Source organism: Talpa europaea (genome assembly GCF_964194135.1).
Source record: "Talpa europaea genome assembly, chromosome: 14".
Taxonomy (NCBI): Eukaryota; Metazoa; Chordata; class Mammalia; order Eulipotyphla; family Talpidae; genus Talpa; species Talpa europaea.
Window position 1 is genome coordinate 4,323,058 of NC_140082.1, and position 26,160 is coordinate 4,349,217.

General features: G+C 54.7%; 1 protein-coding gene across 2 annotated transcripts in view; it reads left to right on the plus strand.

The window, feature by feature from the left end:
* Positions 1-26,160, plus strand: part of KDM2B (lysine demethylase 2B) — a gene marked incomplete at both ends in the record, with an annotated part of 98,859 nt that overhangs the window by 12,805 nt on the left and 59,894 nt on the right. For both annotated transcript variants that reach the window (XM_084254279.1, XM_084254280.1), the window contains 3 exons: positions 13,411-13,589; positions 13,764-13,870; positions 25,518-25,611. In XM_084254279.1, the coding sequence (XP_084110405.1) occupies positions 13,411-13,589; positions 13,764-13,870; positions 25,518-25,611 (380 nt within the window). The remainder of the gene's footprint in view (positions 1-13,410; positions 13,590-13,763; positions 13,871-25,517; positions 25,612-26,160) is intronic.

Sequence of the window (26,160 nt, forward strand, 5' to 3'; positions counted from 1 at the left end):
AACCTTAAAATAAGAAAACTTATTTCTCGCTCTACCCAGTTTGTAGATGTCATAGCTGAGTCTTGGGGGCTTGTCCAAAGATGACTAACGGTGTGGAAGAGCTGCAATTTGTGCTTTTAAGTTTACAAAGTGCTTTCAATAATCATGTCAGCTCCCGAGGGTTGGTTCTGTTATCTCCACTTTATGGATAAGGACACTGAGGCCCAGAGAGAGGGTCAGGGTTAAATACCTAACCCTTGCTGCTTGGAAGTAACGGAGCCGGTGCTCCTGCTAATAGCAGTGCTTCTGTGAGAAGGATGGGGAGGGAGACAGACTCCCAGGGAGCAGATTGAAAAACCAGTCGGGAAACTTGAGAACGATAGAGAAAGTTCCGGAACTCTGACGTGGGACAGTGGCATGCACTCTCGGGGAGTCTGGGGTCAGTGCCCGTGTATGCTTTGTATTAGTCTTCAAGGTGACCTTGGGCCGCCTCCTCCTGGCTCTGGGAGCTGACTGATGGAGCCTTCAAAGCAAGGTCATAGGGCCACCAATTAGTTTCTACAGCTGGAATTTGTTGGATGTGTTTGCTGCCTGTGGGAAGGGAGAACCAATGAGGCCGGGAGGACAGGGGTGGGGCGGGAGGGGGCTGAGCTCAGACTCTGAGACCCTCCAGGCACTGTTTCCACGTGGAAAATGTCTCCTCAACCCATGGGCCTCAGGGGCCTTGGGGTCTGCGACTGTGGCTCCCCAGGCCACACTGGCCTGTCACCTGCTCCACGAGGGCTTGCTCCAAAGCTTGGGGCATCCCTGGCAGCCATCGGTCCCCAGTGACCCCGGGGTCCAGCAGCTTGTCTCTTCCTCATTCATTCTTTTTTTTTTTTTTTAACGCATTTTATCTATTTATTTAAAACGATTTATTTATTTATTTATACAAGCACTGGGCACAGTCAGAAGCGCGGGAGGGTGAGAGAATTCACCAGAGCCAGAGCGGGGAGCAGAGCAGGCAGAAGGACCGAAGTACACTGCTGAGGGGAGCAGCGGGCGGCGGGAGAGGTCTGCGCGCCATGTGGGACCCTCCTCCGGTGGCCGGGGAGCAGCCGGGGATCGAACCGGCGCCGCAGAGGCCGTGGGCAGCTTCGCCACCCAGCGCTCAACCGCCGCGCCCCCGGGGAGGCCCCCTCATGCATTCTTACTTCTCCCAGTCCACGGTTAAGGGACCTGGTCTCGGTATTTAAGAACCAGGCTGAAAAACAGTGTGCTGGCCGTGGAAGAAGATCTGAAAATCTCTGCACCTAGTGGTTTTCAGGGGAATCCCAGGAAGATGGGTTTGAATTCTGACACCCAGGGCCCCACCCGCGCCCCCTCGGCTTCCGCCTGAGCTGTTGTTTTTGTTTATGTATTTGGCTCTCATCAGAGTTTCTGTTTGAAGAGAGTTCTGTGGTGGCAGAAACAAAGTAAAGGTCAGCTTCTTCCTGTCTTTACACAGGAGGCAAACTGAGGCCTGGAGCAGGGTCAGGTGGGGCTGCTAGGCCTGGAGCTCTCTAGGTCCAGGGCTCTGGGCGTGGCCCCAGGTGCCCTTGGCCATGCAGTGTGCTCAGCTGGCCATTGCAGAAGGGGAGCAAATCAGGTGTTTCCAGCCTGAGGTCAAGTGAGAGTCAAAGAGCCAGGTGGAGCTGTGTCTTTACGGTTAAGATTGGGGTGTCTGAGAAGTCTTCATGTGGGAGAAAAAAGATCCCCATTCTCCTTTTTTAATTTTTTTAAAAGCTTTTATTTTTATTTTTTAAACGTATATATTTTAATTTATTTATATGAGAACTGGGTACAGGCCAGATGTGTAGGAGGGTGAGAGGATTCACCAGAGACAGAGCGGGGAGCAGAACAGGCAGAAGGACCAAAGTACACTGCTGAGGGGAGCAGCGGGCGAGTCAGAAGAGGTCTGCTGCGCCATGTGGGTTTCTCCCTGGCCAGCCGGGAATTGAACCCGTGCTGCAGAGGCTGCAGACAGCCTCACAGTGTGGTGCTCAACCCGCTGCGCCACTGGGGAGGCCCTCCTCTTTTTTTTTTTTTAAAGATTTATTTATTTATGCATACAAGAACTGGGGTACAGGCCAGAGATGTGTGTGGAGGGGAGCAAACTCACCAGAGACAGAGTGGGGAACAGAACAGGCGGATTGACTGAAATACACCGCTGAGGGGAGCAGCAGGGACACAGGAGAGGTCTGCTGGACCTTGTTGTCAGCTCCCTAGCTCCATAGTGCTGACAGTTAACCCCTGAGCCACCAGGGAGGCCCCAGCCCCATTCCCTTTCTGTGTGATTGGGACTCCCAGTCACTGCTTATTCAGAACCTCCTGGCTGTTATCCAAAGCCCCAGGCTGCTCCGCCCACCTGTTAAAGGAGTTACAGACCCTGCAAAGTGCCAGGTGTTGTGTGGGTTCTTACATCTTTACCCAGGAAGACCCTTCAAGTGTCAAAAGGCTAAATGTGTCCCTTGAAGTCACTGGGTTTATAGAAACACTTTTATTATAGAAGTAACAAGAGTAGGCAGAACGTATAGTAAGCTCCCAGGTAACCCAGCCTCCAGCCCGGACACCCTCCTGCAATATTTGAAACCTATCCAGACCTCAAGCCCTTTCACCCAGAGAACTTTCAGTATGTAGCTCTAAACGAGAAGGGATTTTAAAAAAAGATTTATTTATTTATGCATACAAGAACTGGGGTGCAGGCCAGAAGTGCGGGGGTGAGAGGATTCACCAGAGACAGAGTGGGGAACAGAACAGGCAGACTGACTGAAGTACACTGCTGAGGGGAGCAACAGGGAGACAGGAGAGGTCTGCTGCGCCATGTGGGTTGCTCCTGGCCGGGGACAGGGAGGGATTGAACTTTTGCTGCAGGGGCTAGCGATAGCCCCATAGAGCTGTGTCTTTAACCCCTGCGCCACAGGGGATGCCCCCACAAGGAGGGATTTTCACAAGCTCAGTCAGAATCGTATTATCACATCTGATCTGTTAAAAAGAGTAATTCTTTAAATTGGTGAACATTGTGTTCATTGTTCATATTTCCAGTTGTTTGATATGTATCTTAAATGGGACTTTTTTTTTCTGACGGTTGTATGAGTCAGAATGTAAATGAAGTCCTGACATGGTGATTGGCTGAGACACCTTTCAAGTTTCTTATAATCTCTGGTTTCTGCATTTGTTCACCTCCAATGGAAGAAGCTGGGTTTTGTGACCTGTTGCGTTTCCCATTGTCTGGATTTTGTTGGTGGTATTCCCTTGGAGTCACTGCACGTGTTGTCTGTCCTCGGCAGTGCCAGGAAGGCGGTAGCTGGACTTAGGTTCACGATCTCTCTCCCCACACACAGTGCATACTCATCCATCCATCCATCCATCCATCCATCCATCTATCCATCCATCCATTTTTTTCTGGCAAGACTACTTCATAGGGCCTCCCCGGGGGGCAAGGTGTTAAGACTCATCACTGTGAAGCTCTCCACAGCCACTCTAGCACAAGTTCGATCCCCAGCCATGGAGTTGACCGTCATGGCATAGCAGACCTCTCCCGTCTCACCGCTGCTCCCCTCCGCAGTGGATTTCAGTGGATCTGCCTGTTCTGCTCCTCACTCTGACTCTGGTGAATCCCCTTAGCTCTGGCCTACACCCCAGCTCTTGTATGCATTAAGAAATCTTTTGGGCCTCCCCAGTGGTGCAGGGGTTGAGCACTGGGCTGTGAAGCTGTCCGCAGCCTCTGCTGTGCCGGTTCGATTCCCGGCCACCAGGCGAGGGTCCCACATGGCGCAGACCTCTCCTGCCGCCCGCTGCTCCCCTCAGCAGTGTGCTTCATCACTCTGCCTGCTCTGCTCTCTGCTCTGGCTCTGGTGAATCCTCCCAACCTCCCGCGCCTCTGACTGTACCCAGTACTCATATAAATAAATAAATAAATCTTAAAAAAAAAAAAAAAAAGAAAGAAATCGGTCCTCCCTAGTGGCTCAAGGGGTTAAGACGTGACCTATAAAGCTATCCACGGCCACTGCAGCACGAGTTCAATCCCTGGCTGGCCAGGGAGCTACCCACATGGTGCAGCGGACCTTTCCTGACTGGACCGTTGCTCCCCTCAGCAGTGTGTTTCCGTTAATCTGCCTGTTCTGTTCAACACTCTGTCTCTCATGAATCCTCTCACCCCCCGCCCCCCATCTCTGGCCTGTAACTCCATTTCTTGTATGTATAAATAAATAAATCTAAAACAACAACAACAAAAAGAAATAAATCTTTTTTTTTTTTAAGATTTATTTATTTATTTATCCAAGCACTGGGTACAGTCAGAAGCGCGGGAGGGTGAGAGAATTCACCAGAGCCAGAGCGGGGAGCAGAGCAGGCAGAAGGACCGAAGGACACTGCTGAGGGGAGCAGCGGGCGGCAGGAGAGGTCTGCGCGCCATGTGGGACCCTCCTCCGGTGGCCGGGGAGCAGCCGGGGATCGAACTGGCGCCGCAGAGGCCGCGGGCAGCTTCGCAACCCAGCGCTCAACCGCTGCGCCACTGGGGAGGCCCCAGAAATAAACCTTTTTTAAAAACACACTGCTTCATAAACGATCTATTCCTGCAGGAGAAACATGTCAGCTCTTTCTCTCTCTGTCTCTCTCTCTCACTGATGTTTGGTGTCTTGCGCCATTATTTTATTAGAGGTTGCAAAGTGGTGAAGTCTTATTCCATCGTTCCTTTGTCCTTGATGGCCTGGCAAACACCCATGGAGAGAAACTTCCTGTCATCTCTCTGCCATTTGGTCATGAGCTGCCTCGCAGTCCGGCGTCAAGCTCCAGCACCACAGGCCATACCGCGGGCTTCTGCCCCCTAGGAAGCCCCCAGGAAGCCGGCTGTCACGTTGCATTTCTTCCTGCCCCTGGGCACCTCGCGTGGCATGGCCGAATTTTCTGGTTACTGGCGGGTTTGCGTTTCCCTGGAGGTTTTGGGGGCCCGGACACCCACTGGAACTCACTTCCCTCCTTCCCCTTCTCCCTCCTCCACTTCTCCTGGCCTGGACCGTGGCTTCCAGGACGCCCGGGGGTGATGTCCCTGCGCTCCAGGGAAGCTGCAGTGGGAACCGAGTGTGCCCACTTTTACTCCCGGTACCGTCCCTGGGCCTCCCCGCCCTGGGCTTCCTCCCTGCACGCTGCCCTCCCTCCCCGGGCCCAGCGCGCCCCTTGGCTCTAACCACCCCAGTCCTGACTTCCCTTTTCATCTGAGGACGGAGCAGACTGAGCGGGGGTCAGCTGGGGCCATATCAGGGGAGGAGTCAGGCCCCAACTGGTTCCCAGTGGCCTCGGGTTCAAAGACTGGGAGACTCAAAGACTGGGAGATGCAAAGGGAAGAGGGTTGCTTGGGAGCCCCAGGGGTTGGGATGGGGCCTGGGAGGCTGGTTAGTGCTCAGAGGAGTGAAAACAGAGCTTTCCCACGCAACCCTTCTGGAGTCAGGTGTGGGTGTCCCAGGAGGGGCTCCTGACCGCCCAGGACTCCCAGGTGTTTTCCAGGTGTAGGGGGGTGCATCTCCAGGTGTATAGGGGTGCATCTCCCTAGACACTTAACTACCCCCAGGCATCCCAGGTGGTTTTTCAGCTCAACGGCTACATTTACATGGAAGGTGCAGGTCACGTGTCAGGACAGAGAAGTGAACGGTAGCAATCAACCTGTATTTTTTCACTTGGCAAATATTTACCGAACTCCTCCTATACGCCGGGGGCCAGTCTTGACACTTGGGGTAGAAGCATGAGCCAGACAGGCAAGTCTTAGGTCCTCAGAGGCGCTCACAGAGAAGTAGGGGAGGTCGACAAAAAGAAAGTAGCTGAAGAAGTGCAGTATTAGGATGGACGGGATGATGTCATCAGGTTGGCATTTTTCTCTGAAGCTGCTGGGTGAACTGCGGTGGGGTCACGCAGGGTGTCCGCTGGGCTTGTCCCTGGCGCCGTGGCGGTTGGGGCGGGAAGCCGAGTAGCGCCTCCTTGCCCTCAGCATTGGCATTTATGGAGCCACTGAGGTCCAACTGTGAAACAGGAACAACTGCACAGTTGTTCCCTCACCTGCTCATCGTTTCCTGGGGCTACCCCCACCATGGGCCACAGACGTTGGTTCATTCTTAGTCCCAGAGGTCAGAAGTCCCGAGTCAAGGTGGGGAGGATTCGCTGGCTTCCTCCAGCTTCTGTGGTGGCCAGTTTCCTTGGCTGTGGGTGCTGCCTGCAGTCCCACCCTGACGCCCCCATCTCTGTCCACATTTCCCTTGTCTTAGGGCACCAGGCCTTGGCTGAGGACCCTAGTTAACACAGTAGAACCTCATTTTCACTTGATCAAATCTGCAAAACCCTGTTTGTGAGAAAGGTCAAATATGTAAATTTTGAGGGTGAGGACTTGAACATCTTTTGGGGGAATGCGGTTCAATCCACAACAGCCCTGTTAGCAGACTACAGCTGAGGAGAGGAGAGAACCAGCTTCTGGGTCATGTTTCTGTTTCGTCCAGCCTTTTATGTGGGTTATTTATGTGTTGCAGTTAACAAGGCAACATTTTTTTTTTTTTAAAGATTTATTTATACATAGAAGAGCTGGGGTACAGGCCAGAGATGCAGGGGGTGAGAGGACTCACCAGAGACAGAGTGGGGAGCAGAACAGGCAGACTGACCGAGGTACACTGTTGAGGGGAGCAGCAGTGAGCCAGGAGGGGTCTGCTGCGCCATGTGGGTAGCTCCTTGGCCGGGGATTAAACTTGTGCTACAGTGGCTGCGGCTAGCTTCATAGGTTGCGTCTTCACCCCTTGTGCCACCAGGGAGGCCCTGCAACATTTTTTTTAATTAAAATTTTTATTTATTTTTAAGTTACTGTTTTTCCTCCAGACTAGGGTTTTTTTTTTTTTTTTTTACTACCTTGACGTATTCAAAGTAAATAATGTTTTCAGTTTTTTTTTTAAGCTTCTATTTATTCATGAATACAAAAACTGGGGTACAGGCCAGAGGCACAGGAGTGTGAGAGGATTCACCAGAGACAGAATGGGGAACAGAACAGGCAGGCTGACTGAAATACACTGCTGAGGGGAGTAGCGGGCGAGACAGGAGAGGTCTCTCATGCCACGTGGGTTTCTCGCCGGCCGGCCGGCATGGAACCCACACTGCAGAGGCTGTGGACAGTTTCACAGTGCTGCGCTCAACCGCCTGTACCACCAGGGGAGGCCCAATGTTTTCAGTTTTGAAAATGTTTCGTAATTCCTACAGCTTAGTCATAAAGCGGTAGTATCAAACTAGATTATTTATTTAAAGATTTATTTATTTATACAAGAACTGGGGTACAGGCCAGATGTGCAGGAGGGTGAGAGGATTCACCAGAGACAGAGTGGGGAACAGAACAGGCAGACAGACTGAAATACACTGCTGAGAGGAGCAGCAGGTGAGTCAGGAGAGGTCTGCTGCGCCATGTGGGTTGCTCCCTAGCCGGGGATTGAACTCGTGCTGCAGAGGCTGCGGATTGTTTCAAAGTGCGGTGCTTAATCCCTTGCACCAGAAGGGAGTAGATTATTTTAAAGCTGTGTCTTCTTCACAATCATGATTGCCATTCATTCTTGCGTTTACCAAATGATCATGAATCCCAGGTGCTTTTTATTTTTCTACCTTTGAATTAAGAGGGAAATGATAATTTATAGATTAATGTGTGTGTGTGGCAGATACATACATGGGATAAAATGAGAGATCACAGCATTGCACAGGATGTCTTACAAAAGGCATGCATGTATCATACTTCAAGGCATATATATTTTTTATTTTAATTTTAATTTTTGGGCTTACCCTTTTGCTCTTGCACATGTGCAGTCTGTTCCACTCACCCTCTACCAAGCCAGCCATGCCTACACCCCCTGATTTTACCTACAACTGAATGTGTATTATGTTCCGGAAAGCATGATGAGTTAAAAATGTCAGTAATTTGGGGAGGAAAGAACACAAAGGAATATTGTGATGGTTCCTGGGTGATATGGTGGCGGGTGATCTATGGAGCGTAGAACGGTGTTAGAAAAAAAATTAATTAATAAAAAAAATCAGTAATTTGTACATTCTTCTATACTAACCATGAATGACAACATGTAACATCTAATTCATTTAGAAGTTTTTCCTGATTGTACACATGTCATACGTGTGTCCCTATTAATGTGCGCTCACAGGTGTATGTGTACTGGATGCTAGTGAGATTGGATCAATGTACCCTATTTTAGGATTTTTTAGAACTAGATTTGGGCCGTCATTCTTTGAAGTCTTTTTATAGAGTGTTCTCTGATTTGTGGGGCATGTAAGTTGGTATCATATGTGATACGGGCTTAATAGAAGAACTTCAAGGTGATGACCTGCCATTTGGGGTGGTTTGTTTCAGAATTTTATTTTTTTAAAGATTTATTTTTATTTATTTATGCATATAAGAGCTGGGATACAGGCCAGAGGTACCGGGGAGGGGGGGTAGTGGGGGTGGTGGTGGAGGGGAGAGGATTCACCAGAGACAGAGCAGGAACCAGAACAGGCAGAAGGACCGAAATACACTGCTGAGAGGAGCAGCGGGGAGACAGGAGAGGTCTGCTGCGCCGTGTGGGACCCTTGCTGGCTGACTGGGAATTGAACCCGTGCTGCAGAGGCTGTGGAGAGCTTCACAGTGCTGCACTCAACCCGCTGTGCCACCAGGGAGGCCCCTGGTCAGAATTTTATGCTTTAGTTTCATGCTGCATGCTGGGGAACCAGAGTTGTGCTGAAAGACCAGGGGCTTGCATCATCTTTTTTTGATGGGCAGTGATTTGTGTATAAATCTTTTACTTCCATGCGTGAGACACCACCCACGTTTGTTACCCTTAGGCCTTTGCTTTGCCTGTAGAGTTAATTGCCTGGATATGAAAAAGAAATTGATTTGAAGATTTTGCTTTCACTGCGAAGTAGGGAGGGAGGTGGTCTTATCTTCATGCTGCACACAAGGACCTGGCTCCCTGGCCTAGAGAGCTCATGCTGCCAAGTCTGGCACCTGAAACATCCGATTCCTTTGTGCCGTGTGTGTGTGTGTGTGTGTGTGTGTGTGTGTGTGTGTGTGATGTTATATATGCTGAAAAGTTTAAAGAAAAGTTGTAAAATGAAAGGCCTCCCTGGTGACCTAGGGGTTAAGTCTCCGCTCCATCATCACTATGGCCTTAGTTTGATCCCCTGCCAGGGAGCTGACCCAGATGGCGAGCAGACCTCGCCTGTCTCCCTGCTGCTCCCCTCAGCAGTGTATTTCAGTTAGTCTGCCTGTTCTGCTCCCCACTCTGTCTCTGGTGAATCCTCTCACCCCCTCCACCTCTGGCTTATATCCCATTTCCTTTTTTTAAAAAAAGATTTATTTATTTATTTATACAAGAACCGGGGTACAGTCAGAAGCGGGGGAGGGTGAGAGAATTCACCAGAGCCAGAGCGGGGAGCAGAACAGGCAGACTGAGGAAATACACTGCTGAGGGGAGCAGCGGGCGGCAGGAGAGGTCTGGGCGCCATGGAACTGGCGCCTGCAGAGGCTGCAGGCAGCTTCGCAGCCCAGAGCTCAACCGCTGCACCACAGGGAGGCCCCTACCCCCCATTTCTACGCAAAAAAAGAAAAAGTTTTAAAATGAGCACCTGCCACCCAGCCTAGGACTTATCATAACCCCCCAGGTGATCCTTCGCCCTTGGGGTAACCTTCGTCCTGTATTTGTCTCCTGGGCCTCAGAACAAAACACCACACACAGAATGGCTACAGAAATGCATTTGTTTTGGAGGCTGGAACACCAAGGTGGAGGCCCTGGCAGCAGTCCTTTGGGGGTTCCTCCTCTCTCTTCCAGTGTTGGTGACCCCAGGGGTCCTCGCGGTATAGATACATCACTCCGGTCCCTGCCTCTGTCTCCTCCCCGGTGCCTGTGCGCCCTTCTCATGGCCTTCTGGCATTCGGCCCAGACCCTGACCTTGATTGCTTCTGCAAAGACCCTTGTTCCAGAAAGGTCCAGCCACAGGTTCCGGGTGGACATACCTCTTGGGGTCCACTGCACTCAACACAGTGTTCGCCCCTGTTGGTCATGTCCCCTGTCCCTGTTACCCCAAGTCCGAAGAAAGTTGCAAAGCATGAGCCCAAGTGCCCTGGGGGAGATGGCGGAGGGTGAGGGGAGCCGGTTAGTGGACGTGGGTGGAGAGAGGGGGTGCAAAGAAATCTGTGCCCCGAATTCCTGTGTCATCAGGGGACACCCGCAAATCACAGTGCAGAAAAAGATTGGAAGATGCCCAGGAAAGGAAGAAAGTACCAGAGGTTTAAAGTAATTGATTGAGGTGAAGTTCACATATCGCAAAGTAGCGTTGTCAAGTGCACCCTTCAGGGACGTCTGGTGCCTTCACACGGTCGTGCAGATGTCACTTCTGCCATCTCTGAACGTTTTCCTCACCCCAAAAGGAGACTGGTACCCAGGAGCCTTCACCTCCATGTCCCCTCCTTGCCAGCGCTGCCCACCCTGCATGCCCACTTACATGTTTTCTGAAGTCTGCTATCAGGAAAAAAAAAGAACTTTGGGAGGAACCAACCTTGTTGGTTATTTAGGGCCTGAGTGGTGGTTTTTTTGGTAATATCAGCTTTACGGAGCTGTGATTCACAGCTCACCCGTGCACGGTGGACACGTCTGTTTACAGGCTGTGCAGCTATCACCGCGGCCGAGTTTAGACCATTTCAGTCACTCGCATCTAAACCCACACCCACTCCCACACCCATCCTGACAGTTGTAGGATCTGAATTGTAGCATCTGAAGTGGTCTGTGAGGGTTGCTGGTGGGAGGGATTTAACCGGCCTGACTTCCCAGCTTCTCACTCTGTCTGTAATTACAGATGAAATTGACCCATTAGCTGGCTCCGCCTGCCTGCAGGCTTCCTCCCTGTCTTCTGAGCTTTATCTCATTTTGGTCTCAGCACCGACTATCCCATGCCTTGCCTGCCATTTTGTCCCCATATCAGAGATAGGGAAACTGATACTCAGAGAACTAAGAGGCCCGAGGGCCAGCTAGGGCTTGAACCAGTGGAGTCTTATCTCCGGCAGGACCTCAGGGACCGCTGAGCTTAGGGCCGTGGAGGCTGACTTCCCTGGAGCTCCGGACTGATTTCTGTGTCCCTTATCGCTTTTCCGATCTGCTCAGCAAACCCTTCCACTGGGGGCTTCTAAGACTGACCTTGAGCTGAGGTCAGGGACATAGGTGGGTGGGGGTGGGAGACAGGCCTTGGGCGCTCTCATTCTTCAGCAGACTCTGCCAGGTGGGCTTCCCAGAGAAACTGACCAGAGACCACTCCTTCAAGGAGCCCTGGTAAGAAGGGGAGGCAGCACTTCCCAGAACCTGGCCAGAATTTCCAACAAAGCTCGGGGATGCCCCCTGGTGGAGCTGCCAAGACAAAGCGTTGTGTGCAGCCTCCGGGCAGGTGGGGTCATGAGCCAGCCAGGGAAGGGCCATTTCTCGGCTTTTGTGTGTGATCAAGAGTCAGCGTTGGAAGGCAGGGGCAGGGAGAGGCATCAGAGCCTGAGTTAGATTGAGTTTGCTTCAGATCCCAGCTCCGCTGCTCACTGGGCATCTTGGGGCAGGTTAGTCGTCCAGACCTCAGTTTCTCCTCCATCAAATGGGTACCACTGGCGTCCTACCCCACAGAGAGCTGAGACAACCCTGGCCGCCTGCCCGCTGGAGCCCAGCTAAAGTGCTCGGTTATGGTTAACTGTTGATACTGGCGGGAAGGGAATGTTCTGGAGGCCTGAGTGTCTGGGCCTTGCTTTCCCCACGCGGAAGGCAGCTGTGACCGGCTTGTGGGATTGTCGCGCTCATTAGCTACTGAGCCAGAAAGATAGCGACTCCCACATTCAACACGTGTAAGGGATTAGTTTTATTATTCAGTTCCGAACATGAGAAGAGCAGTGTGTGTTTATTAAGCAAATATTGACTTGGGTCTGCTGCTGGACAGTCCCTGTGTGCAGAGCTGGGTTTGCAGCCGCGAATGGGATGGGGTGTGACCACGGTGTGTATGTCCTGTGAGTTTTAGTCGAGTTCAAGGGTCGGCAAACTTTCTCTGTAAAGAGCCAGCAGGTGAAGAGTTCATACTTGTGGACCGTCAGTCTCTGTTGTAAATACTTGGCCTGTGGGGCGTGGAAACTGCCGTCAGTCACCACTGAGACTGTGAGTGTGGCTGCTTGTCAGTAAAACTTTGTGTATGTGCAGATGTGAATTTCATGTTATTGTCACATGACAATATTCTCTTCTTTTGACCGTCCCCTCCCCGTTTAAAACATAAGAAAAATTCTTAGCTTATGGATGATAAAAAAGCAGGTGGTAGGGTGGACTTGGGGTCTTTCATTGACCCCTACTTAGTTCAGTCTTGGGGGGAAGTTGTGCAGGATGTGATGGTCACCTGCTTCTGGTTCTTTTTTTGACACTTTTCTAAGTCTCCGTGGATCGTATTTGTCACTAAGCTACTGGGGAGGGGGGTCTTTCCCTGTCAGATGGTGGCTTCCCATTCCTGATGCTCATTTTCAGCCCCTCCAGAGTGGGCCCAGCTTTCGTCATACGTCAGGAATTAGGCCGGGGGCTCTGTGTCAGTTTTCTCCCCTTTCAAACCCTCCCACTTGGCTTCGGTTGTTCCTTGCACCTTGGCAGAAGTTCTGGAGTCATTATCATGCCCATTTTACAGATAGGGAGGCCGGGTCATGCAAATCTCTTGCTGAGTCATGCAAATCTCTTGCCCTCCTGGGGGTTAAAGTTATAGGGAAGAGAGAAGGCAAAGCAGACAGGAAGTGAGAGGTAGAAGCTGTGTTGGTACCTGAGAATGGGGGTGGGGTGGGGATACTCATTCATTTAGGTCCCAGACAGAGTACCGAGTGCTCCTGTAATCACCGAGTGATTTAGTCCTCACAACTGGCCTATCGGAAGAGATGAAGACACAGATTCAGAGATGGCAAATAACTTGCTTGACCTTGCAGACTGGGGCAGGGCAGGCTGCTGTATAACTGATCACACGGAGACATCAGTACTTCCCCCTGCCGAGAATTCTCTCGAAGGCCGTGAGGGCCTTGCTGAGGGGTTCTTTGTGGGCAATGGGGAGCCACTGAAAGTTCTAAGCAGAGCGTCCATGCTCAGGTCTCCAAAAAGTTTCACTCTGGCAGCAGAGTGGAGGATGGGGAGCTAGTCTGGAGACCCCTGGGAAGTTCTTGAGGTCATCTTGGAGCGCCATCCCAGTGGACTGGACTGGACTAGAGGGGGGACCATGAGGGTGGAAGGAGAGATGGCCAGGAGAGGAGGTGGCGTATTCAGGGCATAGGGCCGAGGCCTCTGCAGGCCCTGAAGGGGAGCAGAGTCTGCCAGGCAGGCTGGACGCCGAGCAGGCAGGCCTACCGCCCGTGGCTTCTGTCCGCAGGGAGCCGGCGGCTGGTGGACGTGATGGACGTGAACACGCAGAAGGGCACGGAGATGAGCATGTCTCAGTTTGTGCGCTACTACGAGACGCCCGAGGCACAGCGGGACAAGCTGTACAACGTCATCAGCCTGGAGTTCAGCCACACCAAGCTCGAGCACTTGGTCAAGCGTCCGACTGTGGTAGGTCCCTGCCCCATGCCCTGCTCCGTCCCTACCCACCTCCTCTCCTTGCCCTGTCTGCCCCCTGCCCCAACTGCCCCAGGGGGGATTGGGTAGCAGGAGGGAGGGATGAGTTGGGGGGAGCCGGCTGCGAGGCTCTGGCGGCCAGAAGCGCTGACGAGGGCCGGCTTTCAGGTAGACCTGGTGGACTGGGTGGACAACATGTGGCCCCAGCACTTGAAGGAGAAGCAGACGGAAGCCACAAATGCCATCGCAGAGATGAAGTACCCCAAAGTGAAGAAGTAAGGCTGCCTGGCTGGCAAGGGAGAGCTGGGAGGGGGGACTCCCAGCCTGAAAGTTTCTGGAAACAGGGTGTCCCTGGCAAGTCGAGAAGACTTAAGCACAGCTTTGGGACCGGTCCCCTTTGATGCTGGAGGGAGACCGGGCTGAGGCCACAGACCTGCGGGGTGTTGCTGGAGCAGGAGGGATGGGTGAGCAGGTGGGGGTCTTGCTTTTCTGGGGTGCACGGACCCTCCAGTCTGCTCTGGTCCTGGACGCTCCATCAGGATGGTCTTCCCTGCCAGCTCTCCCCGGAGTGTGATCTGAGGAGGCGAAAGAGTCATGGGGCCATCTCTGTGCATCTGTGTGTGTGTGTTGTTGACATTTGTCTGCTCCCTTGAGCAACACATGTCCTGGGAGTGAGCGTTTTTATTTTCAGGGGGATGCACCCGCCAAGGACGCTGCTTTTGCCTAGGGCCTGGGCGGGGTCTGGTGTTCTTTTGTTTCTTGCTCTTGACACCTGGGGTCCCTGATCAGAAGAACCATCCCTGAACAAAGCCCAGGGGCCGCCCACTCACCTGGCCCCACTTACCTGGGGTTCCTTAGGCCGCACCCACCAGGCATGGGGACTGGTGCTGGGCTGGGAGCCTGACCTGACGGCAGTCGTTACCTCCAAGCTGCATGTCCAGCCAGTCCTGAGGCCAGGGCAGTGGCACCTGGGGGGCCCCTCCTGGATCTAGAACTTGCATAAAGGACCCTTGGGAGCAGGAAGTCACCTTGGGGCCCCACCATCTGTGTTTCCATCTCCAGATTGGGGACCAGGCGCTGACTGTCCCGGGCTCCACCATGGCCCTGGGCTTCCTAGAAGAGCTGGCTCTGGCGGCTGCGAATCCATTAGCATCTCTGCTCAGCCGGCTGCCAGGAGCGCCCCCAGGAGCTTAAGGCTGTGAACTTTCATTCACTCAGCCCTTCATTCAGCGCATATTGAATGTGGACTCCGTGCCAGGCTTTGTGAGGGAGGCCAGCGCGCTGCCCCTGGGCTGCTCAAGACTGTGCTTTCAGACTCGCTCGCTCGCTCTTTACTACGGCTCAGGCGCTTGTCTGCCTGTCAGAGTCGAAGCTCTGTGCGTCCCCTGGATCTGGGCTGCGGCAAAGGCGCTGGACTCAGGGTGGGGAGAGAAGGCGGTTTCTGTTTCCTTCTGTTCTGATTTCATCGCAGGGAAATTTATAGAGCCCATGGGACGGGGAGTAAAAAAGAATGAACAGGATTGACATCCCTGCCTCGTTACAGCTGGAACAGCAGGTCCGGAGGGGACAGGAATCCTTTTTGGCTGGTGGCCTGGGGGAGTCCTCACAGAGAGGACATTGGACCTGGGCTTGAAAGGACAGAGGCAATGGGAGGGAAGTGTGTGTGGGGGTGTGTGTGCAAAGGGCCTGAGGAACTGTAAGGAAACAGTGTAGGAGGCAGATCTAGATTCCTTCGTTCAGATCTAGATTCGGAGGCAGATCTAGATTCCTTCGTTCAGCATTCATTCAGCATCTGTATCGCATATCCGATTCCTGCCTGGAATACAGCGGGAGCAAGCCAGATGAGCTCAGCTCCTGCCCTCGCGGAGTTGACCGCCCATGGGGCAGACAAACACGAATCCAATAATCAGAGACGCGCATGGACACTTGAGACCATGATATAAGGCAGAGACCCGGTGCCATGGAGGAGGAGAGTGTGCCGGGACCCCCCTGGGGTGGTGGGGAGGTGGGCAGGCAGGCCTAAAGTGAAGAGCTTTTCTGGGCCTGTGCAGGGCCTGAAATGGCCTGGCAGGGGCGAGTGGAGGTGGGGAGTGGAGTGTGGGGAAAGGGGGGTACCTATGGAAGGAGGTCCCTTGAGGCTGGAGCAGAGTGGGGGGGGTGCGCAGGGGTGCAAAGTCGGGGCTGGCCCAGGTTAATAGGGTCTGGCACCGCATGGCCCATCGTGAGGCCTCTCAGCCCTTAGAGCAATGGGAAACCTCTCAGCAATTTTTAGCAGAGAGGGCTCTGTTCAGGGTTTTTTTTTTTTTTTTTTTTAATAGAGGCATGTTTTATTTATTTATTTATTTGTTTGTTTGTTTGTGTTGTTTATACAAGCACTGGGTACAGTCAGAAGCGCGGGAGGGTGAGAGAATTCACCAGAGCCAGAGCGGGGAGCAGAGCAGGCAGAAGGACCGAAGGACACTGCTGAGGGGAGCAGCGGGCGGCAGGAGAGGTCTGCGCGCCATGTGGGACCCTCCTCTGGTGGCCGGGGAGCAGCCGGGGATCGAACCGGCGCCGCAGAGGCCGCGGGCAGCTTCGCAACCCAGCGCTCAACCGCTGCGCCACTGGGGAGGCCCGCTCTGTTCAGTTTTGCATTCCACAAATTCTTCTGTGGAGTGGATGGAGGAGCCAGTCCAGGGGGAGGGCACATGGGTGAGCATGAAGGAAGGTCAAGTGGCCAGAGTGGGTCTCCATAGAGTCCAGTTCCTTTACGTCCATCTGCCTCCCTGGAAAAGTCGGTATTTTCACTTGTTGAAAGAGCCCTTTAAATAGTAAGCTTTATTCCTACATGGAGAACTCTTATCAAGTTCCCAAAAAAGACTCACACACACTTTTCTAGGATCACATGCCTTCCACATACTGGCTGGGCTGTGTGGCAGACAGATTTACCAACCCTGCCAGTGGCTGTGGGAAGTTGTTAATGGGACTTGAACCCTTGTTACGGAGGAAGTTGTCAGCTTGGAAATAGTTCATTTGCTCAGCTGAAGAGAATGCTGATTTCTGTAAATAAGCCAGGTGAAAATCCCATGGTGATGAAGTCCTCTGGGGCCATAGAACGGTGCGGTGGAATTTAATTAAAATGACACTGTCTAGGAAGTGCACAGCTTCCATCCTGCAGGAGGCTGGAGGGTGAAGGTGGGACAGAGTGGGAAGAAGAAATGTTCAGACCCTTTACTGCCTCCTCCCTGGCTCTGGATTTACACTGGTGCATGGTGACAAGAAAACAAGGAATTTTAATGGGTTTGGGTTGAGGTGCTTAAGATAAGGGGTAGCGACAGTTGTGGAGTTGTCTCTGGTCTTACAACTTAATGGGGGACAGATCAATAGAGGGTGTCAGTGTGTCTGTTATCTAGGCTCCCTTAGTGAGTGCTGATTATGTGTAAGACCTGCTTCTGAGTAGTGTACGGTAGGCCATGGTGAAGAAAGTGAAGTCCCTGTTCTCGTGGCGCTTATATTCTGGTGGGGAGAAGAGACAGGTAAGCACACAAGTGGATAATGCAACTTAGGAGATGATGTCTCGTGAAGAAGCATTAAGGCAGGATAGCTTGGGGGCTGAGTGACTCAGCCGTGCTGTGCGCTGTGCCCCTTACCTGTCTCTCCATCTCAACTCTGTCAAATGTTTTGGCAGAATTACTTGTTTTGGAAAATCTCTTAAAATGGTATATATAACAGTGACAATTATTGGAGAATATCTCTGTTAGTATTTTTTGCTGCATAACAGGTTACCCTAAACTGTGATAGCTTATATTGTAAAAAAAACACGCCAGCAGCTTTCAGCAATAAACATTATCTCGTGGTTTCTGTCGGTCAGTAGCTGGGGTGGTTCTGGCTCTCACTGGATGTGGCCTTGGGCTGCTGTTCATCTGAAGGCTTGACTGGGGCTGGAGGACCCACCTTCCACATGAGCTTACCTCACTAGGTAGGAGGCCTGAGCTCCTTGCCATGTAGCCCATCCACAAGCTGCTTGAGTGTCCTCAGAACGTGGTGGCTGGTCCCCCAGACCAAGTGTTTGGAGGGAGGTCAGTGGAAGCCAACAGTGCCTTTTACAACCTGATAATAGAAGGCACATAACTGTCTACTTTTGCCATATTCTGTTAGTGAAAAGGGAGTTACTAAGTAATGGCCACATTCAAGGGGAGGCAAATTGAACTTTGCCTCAGGATGGGGAGAGTATTAAAGTGTCCACAAGTGCCTAGGTCTATGACGTGGGCATACCTTTTTAAACTTACGACCATTGGATATTATAGTGCATTCTAGAAAGACATTAGCAAGGCTTTCCTCTCCTGCTCCTGTAGCAGATGGGGTGGCAGAAATGACCTTTGCAGCTTAATGGGGGGCCATGCCGTGTATGATGACAAGCAGTGAATACTCAAAAACTCAACAAACAGGGAGCCCACGTAAAGCATGTGGTTGGCCCCCCCATAATTGAGAGTTGACTGCCGTTTCCTCCCCACAAACTTTCTGGGGATGGCAAGAAAATCTGGGTGAAATTTGGGAGAGGGTGAAAATGACATGGGGAGGGTATGCTTCTTGGGCTGCTGTGGCCATGGCAAATCTTTCATCTCCTGTTTAAAGACTCAGCTTTCCTTTCTGCACTGTAGGGGTTGCATCATCCCCCTCGGCCCTCCCCCCTCCTGCCTCCCATGATGTGGGGAACTGGAGCCTCCCATTTACATGCAAAGTGGTTGGGATGAGTTGTTATCAAAGAGACCTTGGTCTCCAGCTGCCATTGGGGTTCTGGTGTCCTCTGCTTTGCAATCTCCCTTCTCTCATGTTTGCATGAGGGTTTTTGTCTCTAGAACAGCATTCATGCTTTTTTTTATAAAAAGAATTATTTAATTTATTTATGCATAGATGAACTGGGGTGTAGGCCAGAGGTGTGGGGGTGAGAAGATTCACTAGAGACACAGTGGGGAGCAGAACAGGTGGATCTACTGAAATCCACTGCCGAGGGGAACAGCCGGAGAGACAGGAGAGGTCTCCCACGCCATGTGGATCACCTCCCTGGCCGGGGCTGGATCGAACTCCTGCCACAGTGGCTCGTGATAGCTTGATAGTACTGAGACTTTAACCCTGCACCACCAGGGAGGCCCACAGCATTCACTCTTTAACTCTCATGAGCTGTGCTTGCTGACGTCGTAAGTGATCAGTCCCACAGGCCGCATCACACAGGAAAGGACCTAGAGTGATTGCTGATGTCACACAGGGAGGATGCTGTGGGCCTTGCACCAGAACCCGGGCCCCTGGGTTTCTGACTTCTCTCTACCTTTATTTAATTTTTTCAAATTATGTTTATTGAGTAATGTTGATTTACAACACTTTACATGTGTTAGGGATAGAGGTTCACACCTTTACAAAGGTGATCACCACAAAACCCCATAACACTCCACCATCATCCATTGGGCCCCCTCCCTCTTTTGTTTTTACCCCTCTAGTCCCCCCATTTGGTAGTTTTGTTCTGTAGTCAGATTTCTAGGGCTTGGATTTTTGTGTTTTTTATGTTCTGTGTATGAGTGGAATCATCACGTATTTGGTATTTGTCTTTCTCCTACATTATTTTGCTTAGTATAATCCCCTCCATTTCCATACATGTTGTTGCAAATGGCAGTTCATCTTTTTTTTTCACAGTTGAGTAGTAGTCCACGGTGTATGTGCACATCTTCATACACCCATCTGTCGCTTGGTACTTAGGTTGTTTCCATAACTTGGCTATTGTAAATAATGCTGCAGTGCACATAGCTCTCTGAATTAGTGTTTTTATATTCATCTGATGGAAATGTAGGAGTGGAATTGCTGGATTGTATTCTTAATGTTTTGAGAAACCTCCATACTCTTTTACCATCTACCTCTACCTTTTTGAGAGGAAAAATGAAAACCAGCATTTTCTGTGCTGCTTTGTCCCAAGGAGCATTAAACAATTACCTCGGATTTCTCGTTAATGTCAGAAACAAGTGTTGCTACCCGCATTTTGCGGACAATGAAAGTGAAGTTCACAGTGGTTCAATGCAGGTAATGGGTGTAAATGCTGATTATAAGACAGTAGGGCTTGGTGTGGCTTGTGGATAACTGGAGAGGCAGATCTTCCAAAAAATGTATATCATTGCTGATCAAACCAAGCACATCTAGGACCTGGTCTGACCCATGAGTGCCACCACTTCAAGATCCCTTGCTAGTTCAATAAATATCCATGCTGAATTTCAGAAGGGGGAAAGATTTGCTCAAATATCAACCAACTGATTAGAAGAATAATAATAGGCTGTTGATGGGGAATACATTTACACAAATGAATTCAATAAGGTCCCTGCCATCAGGAGGCATGTGTGACAAAAAATGTAATTCTTTAAACGTGGATAGCCTGGTCCACCTGTCAAGACCTTCTTTTTGTTCACTTAACTCCATGTTCATTTTGCGTGTGGCATGGTTCATTCTCAAGGATACCCACTCAATGCCTGGTGCTCAAATCCAAGCTGGGGGATAATATTTTTTTTTTAAAGATTTATTTTTACTTATTTATGCATACAAGAACTGGGGTGTAGGCCAGAGGTGTGGGGGGCATGAGAGGATTCCCCAGAAACAGAGTAGGGAGCAGAACAGGCGGAGCAACTGAAATCCACTGCTGAGGAGAGCAGCGGGTGAGACAGTAGAGGTCTGCTGCGCCATGTGGGTCAGCTCCCTGGCTGGGAAGGGAACAGTGGCTGGATAGCACTGAGACTTTAACCTCTGAACCACCAGGGAGTCCCCCATATTGTTTTCTTTTAAGTGGGCAAAACATGCATGGGAAAAACATGCATCCCCTTCCAGAGAATTCAGCGTCACCTCATGGCCCACCGTGGGCGGTCCTAATGGGTGGGCCAACTCATAAATGATGCCAGGAAGCAACTTTCTGTTTCAGGGTGTTGACCACCTTGAATGGCTTCACTGACCACTTCCCTAAAATGGGGTTGATTTGGTTCCTGAGAGGGTGGAGGGAGTTCATGCATGTAGACAGCTATTATCATCCACACTTAAGAATTATGACCTAGTGATACTGGGGGCTAGTTCTAGTGAATGCGTTGGCCCAAGAGTGGAGAAGCCTGATTTCTGTGCCTGCTGGAGCCATGGGCCGGCCCCTGCCCCCTCGTGGTTTGGAGGAGGGAAGGGGGGGCTGGGGGGAGGGGAGGTCCTGGTGAGCTTGCCCTGGAGGTGGAACCTCTGATGGCAACTGGAAAAAGCCTGAAGCCTGAAGCCACTCTGCATTTTAGAGTGTGGGATTTGCCAGGTGGACCTGGGGAGGAGGGTGGGGAAACTGGGGGGGGGGGTGCCGGGTGGGGTGGGGGCTCGCGATGAGCACCGCCCTGGCTAGAGGGCCGGCTGGGTGAGTCACTGTTCTGAAACGCTGCTGCTGCATCTGTGAAATGGGGACGATTCGGGGAATGCCTTCACCGAGTTGGGGTGCAGATGGGTCTGAGGATCGCGACGCCACGGTGCTGTGTTCGCCGGATACTGAACTCCATCTGCGCCCTGATCCCACCGCTCCCGGGACGCAGCTGCTGGGGGGCCGCGGGGGGAGCCGCAAAGGCGCATTTCAGACCGCGGGGCCCACCCGCAGCCGCGCGCCCTGCCCCTGGAGCGCGGAGAGGCTGCTCGAGGGGGAAGCTCCAAGGTCACGGCGCCGGTGCCCTGGGCGGGAGGCCCGGCGGGCCCCGACCCTCCGCGCGGCCTCGCCCCAGCCGCCGCCGCCCGCCGGGGCGCGTGACGGACGGTGGCCTCGCCGGGTCGTCGCCCCCCCGCCAGGACGGCGTCCACGCGCCCTGAAAGGCGGGGTGCGGGGCCCCCCCGCGCTCCGGCTCCTAGGCCGGGGGGCGCACCGCGGCCCCGGGGCCCCCACCGGCCGGGCGAGGGCGGCCGCGGCGTCCCCTGGCGCCGGCCGGCGCTTCCCCGGCGCCGCGCGGCCTCCTCCGCCTCCCGGGCCGCCGCGGTGTTCGGTTTCAGCGCGGGGATGAGCGCGGCCCGCGCCCGGCGGCCGGAGCGCGGAGGGGGCGAGAGCGGGCGCCCCGGTCCTGCGCCCGGGCCTGGCCGCCGCGGAGCGGGCTCGGCTCCCGCCGCCCGGGCCGGACGCGCGTCGAGCCGCCGCCGCGGCCGGAGGGGACGCCCGGGAGCCGCGCCGCCCACGCCTCGGGTAACCGCGGGCGCCGGTGGGCGGGCGCGGGCGGGGGCCGCGTCCTGCGCTGCGCCCCGGGCCGGGCTGCGGGGGCGCCGCCGCTCCTTCGGGGCGCGGGCCCGGGTGCGGACGCGCCTGCCCGGGAGCGGCTCTTTGTGTCTCGGGGGCCGCGCGTAAGTGGCGCCAAGTGAGCCGCCGGCGCGCCCCGGGCCGGCCCCGGCCCCAGCCCGTCTCCAGCGCCCTGAGCCGGGGGGCCGCCGGGCTGGTTTCCCCAAGTTGGAGGGGAAGGGGCGAGCGGCGCCGCCCCGCCTTCCCGCACCCCGGGCGGCTCCCCAAAGTTGATGCTGCAGGTGCAGCGCCCCCTCCTACCGCGCTCCTCCCCGGCCCGCCGGGGTCGTGGGGGCGGGAAACCCCCGAGGCGGCCGGGCCCGGGTGCCGGCCCCCCCGGGAGGGGCCGAGCCGGCCGCGCCGCCGGGGGGTGCGCGGGGCGCGCCTTTCCGGGCGGGGGGCGGCCGGGCGGAAGCCGGGCCGGCTGGCCGCGGAGGCTCGCGGCCGGGCACCGCGCCGGGCGCCCATGTGACTGCGGCGCGCCGGGAAGAGGAAGCCGCGGAGGTCAGTGCACCGGCGGCGCGCCAGGGCGGCGCGAGGGGGCCCGGGAGGAGGCGGGCGGGCCGGGCGCGGCCGCCGGGCCCGGACAAAGCCGCCCCGTCACGGCCACCCCGGGGCTCGGAGGGGCGCCCCGGGCCTGGGCGGCCGGGAGATGAGGGACGCGGGAGGAGGGGCCTCTCCAGGGGAGGCGGGTCTGGAAGGGGCGCCCCCCACCCCCGAGGCCTCCTGGATGCGGGGGGTGACTGGAGGGCAGAGCCGACACCGGCGCAACTTGGAGAACTTTCCCTGCTCGCGCCGCCGAGGCAGCAGCGCGCAGCCGCCGCCGAGGCCCGCGGGGGTCCTGTCGTGCGTCGGTGCGGCCGAGGGGGGCTGGGCCGAGGGGGGCTGGGCCGAGGGGGGCTGGGCCGAGGGGGGCTGGGCCGAGGGGGGCTGGACGGGGTCCGCTTGCGCGGCCGCGGTGGAGACCGAGCGCCCCCCTCCCCGTCTCTCTCCCGGGTGAGCCTCCAGCCGCCAGCCCCGGGGAAGCGCAGCGCGCTCCTCCCCACAAACACTTAAATTGCTTCTCCTCGACGCTGAGCCGCCGAGGCCTGCAGGGGGTGGGACCAGGGTTCGGTTGAAGAGAGAAAAGAGAAAAACCTGGAGGTGATTTCAGGGAAATGAGGACTAATATTTTGAAGTGGCGTTGGAGGGGAGAGGCCAGTGTGGCCCATGGGGGTGGGGTGGGGTGTCAGACCATCCCCCCAATTCCTGGGGGAGCCCATCCCCCCGACCTCCAAAGTGGGGACCTGGCTGGGCGCGGGCGGGCGGGCGTGGAGCCCCGAGAGCCGCAGCCCCGGCCGGGACTTGAACCGCCCCAGCCCGCGGCCCGCGCGGTCTTCGTGACGAGGCTGCGCCCGGCGCTGTCAACTACACCCTCCGCCGGGTTGCTAGGCAGCGGGGCTCGGAGGTGCGGGGCGGCCTTCTGATTTGTCGGCCTCCTGCAGACACATGGTTCCGTCTCCTTCCAGCCTATGGGCGGAGGGACGCGGGCTCGCCGCCTGCATACAGCGAGCCCGTCCACCTGCCTGTGAGGTGCAAAAGGCCGCCAAGGGAGGGGGCGCCTGGAGCCCTGCAGCCTCCCAGCCAGCGCAGCCCCACACCCCCATTATCTCCACTGGCTGGCTCCTGGCTCCTCCCTACCTTCCCGCCCATTGCTCCCTCTTCCCCAAACCATGGAAAAGCAAAGTGCAGCGGGGAAAAGAGGTCAGTGGGGTAAGCATGTGGGGGGGGCCTCCCGAGGTGCCAAGGTGCATGGGCATGAGCGGTGGGGAGGCCGCCCCCATCCCTGCCACCGCCGGTGGCTCTCCTGGGAGTGAGGTGGGAGGGAGGGGGCCCTGGCCCAGCTGTCTTCCAGGCCTGGGCTTGGAAGCCTGCTCCGCCCCCCACCCACCACCTCCCAGCTCTGCCCACCTGGAGGGGGAGAGCTAGTCCGGCACCTGTGAGCTGCAGCGAGAAGGGTGGGTTTATCTGGCTCTTGCTGGCAGGCTCGGAGGGGCCCCAGTGCACTCCCTCGGCCCAGCCCTCTGGGCCCATGCCCCTCCTTTCCCTGCCGGTACAGCACCTCCACGGGCCTCTCTTCACCCCTATTTAAAGAACAGTTTTATTGAGATATGATTCACTTGCTGTTTAAAGCTTACGGTAAGTGGTTTTTGGTTTGTTTACAGAGTTGTGTAACTAGTTAGTTGGGAAACATTTTCATCACCCCAAAATGAAACCCTGAACCCGTTAGCCATCACTCCCTATTTCCTCCCAACCCCTGCAGCCGTGGCCACTGCTGTTGTCTGTCTCTGTTGGTTTGCCCATGCTGGCCGTTTCAGTGGAAGCCCCGTCCTCCGTGGGGGTGCCCTGTCTCCTCGGCTGCGCTGCTTCGCAGTCAGTGGCAGTTTGTCCTAAGTGAAACTTTCTGTGCAGTTTCCTTAAGAGTGTCCCACCCCTACAGACAGGGGACTTGGGCATTCTTTTTTTTTAAAATTTATTTATTCATTTACACAAGAACCGGGGTACAGGCCAGATGCGCGGGGAGGGTGAGAGGATTCACCAGAGACAAAGTGGGGAACAGAACAGGCAGACTGATGAAATACACTGCTGAGGGGAGCAGTGGGCACGACAGGAGAGGTCTGCTGCACCATGTGGGACCCTTGCTGGCTGGCGGGGATCGAACCGATGCTGCAGAGGCTGCAGACAGCTTCACAGCGTGGTGCTCAACTGCCTGTGCCACCAGAGGAAGCCCTGTCTTGGGCATTCTTAATGCACTTATCTTAGTGCCAAGCCTAGCTCTGGCCCAGAGGGCAGGTTGGCTCTCACTGAGTGATTTTTTTTTTTTTAAAGATTTATTTATGCATATAAGAGCTGGAGTACAGGCCAGAGATTGTGTGTGTGTGGGGTGTGTGTGTGTGTGAAAGGATTCACCAGAGACAGAGTGGGGAACAAATGGACAGGCTGACTGAAATCCACTGCTGAGGGGAGCAGCGGGCGAGACAGGAGAGGTCTGCTGCGCCATGTGGGTTGCTCCCTGGCTGGCCGGGGATCGAACTCATGCTGCAGAGGCTGCGATTGCTTCATACTGCGGTGCTTAACCCCTTGGGCCACCAGGGAGGCTCACTGAGTGATTGTTGAATGAAGGAGGAGGTGAATGGGGCTGGTCATTGGCAAGCGATGAGGTGGCTTACAGTGGAATTCCAGGGGCCCAGCTGCTTCAAAGGGCAGGGGGCTGGCAGCCTGGAGAGCTGCAGGTATCAGCCTCGAAGGGGTGGAAAGGCAGCCTTTTACTGGGAGGGGGGGGGCAGAATAGAAACCATCAGGGAGGAAGGAACAGAGTGACCTTTAGGTGGCCGGCTGGCCAGCTCTCCAGGGAAAGCAAAAATGCCTCCCCCAGACTTTGAGGTAGGTAGTAAATGCTTGAGATTCAATGTCACCTGATCACAGGGGCTTCCCCCATGGGGAACTCCAGCTTGATATGGGTTTACAAAAAAACGAGAAAAGAAAATTCCCCAGTGTCAGCATTTACAAAAGGGCAGCAGGTGAGTCCTTCTGGAAGCTGCTCACCTCCCAGGCAGCACTAAATTGCCCCCCCCACCTGTTCTGTGTCCCCGCAGGTACTGTCTGATGAGCGTGAAAGGCTGTTTCACTGACTTCCACATCGACTTCGGAGGCACTTCCGTCTGGTACCATGTTTTCCGGGGCGGGAAGGTGAGTGAACGGCCTCCCCTGCTCTACATCTCAGGCTGCTGGTACCTGGAGAATCGGCTCACCTTCCCCCGCCCCCTCCTCCAGCCAGCCCTCCCCTGTGTGTTCTGAGTCTCCCTGGGGCCACCACCTCTCTTCTTCGGGAGGGATAAGATCTAGGTCAACTCCTTTGCATCATGTCTGCTCACCTGTGCCCACCTGTCACGCCTTGCTCCAAGCGCTGTGGACCAGATTTGAACTCCACATTCAGCTCCGGGAACTCCCGCCTTCATCCCCCTCAGATCCAACCTGAGACCTTGTATTCTAAAGTCTAGGTGCCGGCCCCACCTGCCTCCAAGGTCATCTGACGTCAGAGACAGACATACAGACATCACTGGGGGGGCGGGAGCTGGGGTGGGTGGAGGGACACTCGCCTGCTATGTCTGTTGCTTCGGGCGTGTCGTGTGGGGGCGAGGATGACCCGTCCCTGGTGGGGGCACCTTGTGTGTGGGGGGGCCGCTCTGCTTGTCAGGTCTGTGTGTGCCTCTGTTTGAACTGAAGTTGTCGAAAGAA